This window comes from Amblyomma mixtum, chromosome 4 (assembly GCF_055824585.1).
Source record: "Amblyomma mixtum isolate Tamu chromosome 4, ASM5582458v1, whole genome shotgun sequence".
Taxonomy (NCBI): Eukaryota; Metazoa; Arthropoda; class Arachnida; order Ixodida; family Ixodidae; genus Amblyomma; species Amblyomma mixtum.
In genome coordinates, this window is record NC_143015.1 from 126,551,865 (window position 1) to 126,557,515 (window position 5,651).

At 42.5% G+C, this 5,651-nt stretch overlaps 1 protein-coding gene across 1 annotated transcript; it reads left to right on the forward strand.

The window, feature by feature from the left end:
- Positions 1–215: 215 nt before the first annotated feature.
- On the forward strand, positions 216–5,267 carry LOC149348168 (uncharacterized). The gene is made up of 2 exons (XM_089541696.1): positions 216–309; positions 5,152–5,267. The coding sequence occupies exons 1-2, from the start codon at positions 216–218 to the stop codon at positions 5,265–5,267; spliced, it is 210 nt and encodes a 69-aa protein (XP_089397822.1).
- The last annotated feature ends 384 nt before the right edge of the window (positions 5,268–5,651 follow it).

The following is a 5,651-nucleotide window of genomic DNA, read 5'->3' on the forward strand; positions in this document are numbered from 1 at the left end:
TACCGGAGACGTACATCAATTTACAAGGCACCGGCTGAGCATGCGCAGTGACCTGACCTGACCCCAGCCCTGGCACTGCGCGTACGCAGAGGCGACCACTAAACCGGTATAGGTCTCCATTAATACATTTCCGAAATGATAAAAGTCTCTAATATGCCACACAGTTCCGTCTCACATACAATGTTTCTTGATCCAGGACGCATCGGAAAAAGGAGATGCAACGAAAGACTGCGCTTTTCGCCCTTCTCCTCGTTCATGCAGCAGCCGCCTCCGTAGGTGCACGGAATGGCTCTTTGGTATTTAAAAACAGTATGTATCTTTGTTATTCTCACTTCAGCGTCATTTTTTGCAAATTTTTCGGTTCTTTCTCTGAAACAACAGAATTTTTTGGGCTGCGGCTTTAAGCAACCTTGAACGGGAATATTGGGCCGCCGCGGTGGCTCAGTGGTTTGGTGCTCGGCTGCTGACCCGAAAGACGCGGGCTCGGTCCAGGCCGCGGCGGTAAAATTTCGATAGAGGCGAAATTCTAGAGGCCCGTGTGCTGTGCGATGTCAGTGCACGTTAAAGACCGCCAGGCGGTCGAAATGTCCGGAGCCCGTCACTACCGCGTCACTCATAGCTGGAGTAGGTTTCGGACGTTAAGCCGCCATAACCCTCGAACGGGTATAAGGATTATAGAAAAGCACATAATTTTTTTTGGGCGTTCTGCAACATTATAACACTAGTGTGTTTCTCGCAGGAGTGAAGAACCTCTCTCGGGTATAACGGGTGTAGTTAGTTTCGAGGTTGTAAACTGATGCAATTGCTTATATGACAAACGAGTGCTTATAAAGTTTCGGATGCTTTTGCGCGCTGAGCTAGCGCATTTGTAATTACATTTAATTGACCAGAAGCTATAAAACTGAGTGCTGCATTCATGTCGGCCACATACATACCTTGAAATTCAAACTTTCAGCAAATCCGCCGTGGCTCAATAAAATTGTGACATACGGATTTTTCTTACCAGACTCACCCCATCCGGAAAGAGGCTTCACTCATTGTACCACTTACCATGCCATTCTTTAAATTTTGCACTGAAACGGAATTATGCATATAGTAGCAAGAATTCAGACATGTCTTTTTCTACAAGTACCGAATGTCTCACTACAACGAGAATAGGATTTGGCTACATGGCCGGCTATAACTCTCCTAACGTTAATATATTGATCCGCTGTCGTGTGTCTAAGTTACTTTCAAGAAGAGAAGAAGTTCAAGGTAAGGCGGATGCTGAAGGACTTCTTTCTGATGCAGTGACGTCCGTGGGTATTCTTGGTATTATTTCATTGTTCTGACGACCTAAGTTTCAATTTAAATTAATTCTACTTTATTCCACTATTCAATGCATTTTCGCCACACGAAACCGAAAAAAATGGTATTATCAATATTTAAAAAGTCTGATCTGTAATATTTATGTATATGGTGTTCAAAAACATTTTACTCACCCGAAAAGTTCACATAATACATTCTCAGAGCAGAGAATATTAGTTTGGTCCCATTTGCGGTTAAAGAGGTCCTAAGGAAAAATAAAGCTGAAACGATAAATTTTCCTGAAAGAAAATTCAAAAACGCGTTACCAGGAATTCTGGGCAAGCGCTTCAAGTTTTCTCCGCGTGTACCACGCGGTGCATGTCTTTCAACATTGGAAGATAGCACGTTGACATCATCGATGACGTAAGGAGGAAAGAGACTTACCGAGTTTCTGCAGAGCAGAACGTGATAGCCCGCTACTCTTAGTGTCATTGGCTTGCAACTGTCCCGATTTCGCAGTAATGTTCGTTTCCCAAGGGTTTTTTACGTATATATGCACACATTTACGCAATAGTACTCTACATATCTTGAAAAACATGACTTCTAGATCATATTGTAGAAAGCCCATGATACAGAATGAACTGCGTTAAAGCACTTGATGCAGGGCTTGTTGGTTCATGGTACAAAGTTTTAACGGCGCAAAAAGGAACACACACAGGAAAAGACAGACAAAAACGGACAGTAAGAACGCCTTTTCTTTCTGTCTTTCTGTCTTTTCCTGTGTGTGTGCCGTTTTGCTCCGTTAAAATTTTATTGCGTTAAAGCAATCGTATTGCAACGGACACTCTGCATGCCGCCCCGGCAAACGTTGGCGCATGCTTTGCACCGTGGTGTTTTCTGAGTCCGCCTTGTTCCCTCTTCTTGATAGCGTGAGTGACTGTCAATGAATGGCTTTAAAGCTATGTGAACTGTCTACACTTGTGCAAAAACTTATAAAACTGCACCACTGTACCCGTCTGATAGCACAGTCACAGTGTTTTCTTTTCTGGAATCGTATCGAAGGACTACGTGTTGGAATGAAACATTTTTTTTTCACTATCGAGTATTGTCAATAAGATTTGGCGTTAGGGCTAAGGTTTTACGTTGAGACCTTGATAATAATGAACCTTAGAGAACATGCCCAACCCGTGCAGGGAAAGTATGGCCCCAGGAACAAATTTAGTTCTTAAGCATGTAAAAAAACTTGTCATTCCCCCCCCCCCCCCCCCCGTCTCCGCTGAAAGTAGTCTCAGAAAATTCTCCATAAGTTCCTTTATGTCGATAAATTTTGTCGATACAGCGGTGAAAAAAAGCAATGACTACGTAAACAGGCGCTATGCACAGAAACTGGCTCTGGTTTTTATAAGGGTGCGGAACATAGTATTAAGACCTACAACATATTACACGCTGGCGAGCGTGAAAAATTCAAACAGATAAATTTTCCTATGTTGTTTCCTACTTTCTACCATTTCTATGACAGACAGTGAATGCAATCGCAGATTTACATAGGAGTATGCCTGCACAGTTCAGATAAAGTTAACGGGAGGAACAAAACACCTTAGTAGAACGTAAGTGATCCTGCACTTTAAACTTTACAAATTTCGGAAACAATCACAAGTAACTACCTTCAGAAATTTCGCTGTTCATGACGCGCATGACATGACAGGCTTGAAATAGGTCTAGCAGAAGTAATGACACCTGGGACTTCTTTGAAACAGTCAGACCCCTACGCGAGCTCAGAGAGTTTAGGAATCTGATTTCCTTACCAAAATTTTGACTGTTGTATTCTTTCTGCGTGAATCAGGATTTCTTTAAATAGAATGGTGTGCGTAATAAATTCGTTCATCGCTCTTCATTTTTGATCCATAGTGCTCTTCTTTTTCAGGTAAAACCGATTTCAACCTCTTGTTGGTCCCTGATATATTCTTTTCAAACGGGGTTAAAGCCATTGTCTCCTTGAAAGCCCCCTTCAAGAAAATGTAGCTGGCCAGTGCACAAAATCGATGGCGTCACGCAGATTCTAGCGGATGTCGTCAGTTTCTTCAAAGCTGGTTTTAAAATACCAGTTCATGAAATAAACATCTACTGATAGTTTTTTGTCGTGGCTCAGCAGGCTTATTTCGAGAACACCGTTAATGAAGCAAGGTTTGAGAACACACGATTGACCGTGCTCCTTATTGATATCATACTAAGAAGCGCAACCAACATAAGCAACGTCGACCCTTAAGCCTGTCGTGCATTTAAAATACCTGTCTACGTGGTTATCTGCGCAATGGCTATTGCACGCATTTCTCCATCACTTGGTTGATAGTGGGATAGCGGTCTATTTTTGAGTACCCTTTACGGAAGCGTACCTGACCATTTGGTTGATTTAAGTCTCAGGTTGTCCTGATATTATTATTGATTACCATTGTAAACACTTTGAAGGCAATAAACGGTATGCTGGTCGGTCTGTAATTTTTCAAGTGCTTAAGGGCTCTTTTCTTATGAATTAAGACAATTTAACAAAACTTCTGGTTGGGCTAGATGGTGCATAGCTTATTTTGAAACGAATTCAAGCGCACAACAACACGCACACAAGAGAGGAAAGACACAGGACAGGCGCTAAAAAAAAAAAAAATACCGCCTGTCCTGTGTCTTTCCTCTCTTGTGTGCGTGTTGTTGTGCGCTTGAATTCGTTTCAAAATTAAGACAATGTTAGCATCTTTCCGACACTGCGGTACCCTCGAGGTCATAAGGCAGTGCTATACAGGGTTATAATTTTTTCTAGCGCAATTTCTACATCGTCTTTCAGCAGGTCTGATGTTACCTGATACTCCCCAGCTGCCTTCCCCTCTGCTTTTCTCCTAAGGCTTTCTTTATTTCCTCGTTCTTAACTGGCGGGATTTCCAACATGTGTGCACAATTGCCTCTCATCAACATCCTAATTATATTGTTTACTGTAAATATTTGCGTAAAACGTCATTTACTTAACCTATCTTATTGATGTTGCTGATGACTTTGGTTTTTTGTCTATGTGTCTCGAGGCTTAGTGCATCAACGGAGGTTGGTGTACTAAGAGATGGTCGTCATCCGAAGCTGTTTTCTGTTATATACGATACAAGGCTAACATAGCGATTCACCCACCCACGTCATCCTGCGGACTTTGATTAGGCGGATGTCCGAGGCGTGGAAGAACAACGGCACAGTTTCGGAAGTGTAGGACTGGAGTGAAAATGCGCTGCTCGGCGCTCCAATATCCGCGCAGCAAGCGTAGCAATTTATTCCCGTGTGACCGTTAACATCGACCCTTTTATATTTTTCTCTCAACGTAGCAATGTTGTGGCAGGACAAGCTATCTCACCTCCCAGTTGCCTCGCTGTCGTGTCAACATATTTCTCCTCCGCGATCATTGCCAACGTCCTAACATTGCTTACGTCCACTTTGTGATAATTGTATACTCCTGCTCGGGGCCTTTACCACCAACGCCTGCTCTGTATGCACTCTTGGCGGAAAAGAAAACTCCCAGTTTATCACCTCTGCTTAAAATCTTACACCAGCTGCAAGACATGAGGTAACATTGTGTGCCTAAGCGCAAATATCATGCATGATGTTTCAGTCCTCTCTAAGTATTTCAGTGATCGCTAAACCACAATTTTTATATTAAAGTAGTTACGGCGGTTCGGCGCTTCATCATCCTCGCAAAAATGATTACAAAAGTTTGTTGCTAAATAAATGCTTAGAACTACAACCACTAACTGCTGCCTCTGAAATTGGGGTTTACGAATTATTGAGGAAGTTTCACTTTTTTCATGAAAACTCCGCGCGTTTATTTTTTTCCTCCAGATACGTGCCTATATCGTGGAGTGGAGCTAAAGGATGGTGAATATACACAGAGAAGTGACCCATGTGAATTCTGGTACTGTTTTGCACAGAAAAAGTATTTGGAAATCACAGGGTAAGCATTTCAAAGTCCCTTCAGCATATCATTTAGTGGTCTCTATCACAAGCTGACAAGGGGGCAAGCTGATGGAGGCTGTGAAGATGTCTTCATTTGGCGCCCTCGCTTAGTGAGAAGAAATTAGGCACAGGCAATATGACACTAAAGATCTGGAATGTACAAGGTTCATTAGGATTTTAGAAGCGCTACCTCGAACTTTCCTTAGACCCGATACATCACTTAGTATCTAACGTGGAAGCTTTGTAGAGACTATCCTTTAGTGTCATAAAATTTCGCTCGCGTCATCGCGGTTCCCCACAGTATTCACATGCTACGCCCTACTGTTGCCCTTTTTGAAGAGTTAAACTCATAGAAATTGCACAATTTATTCAGGTGCGTATTGTCT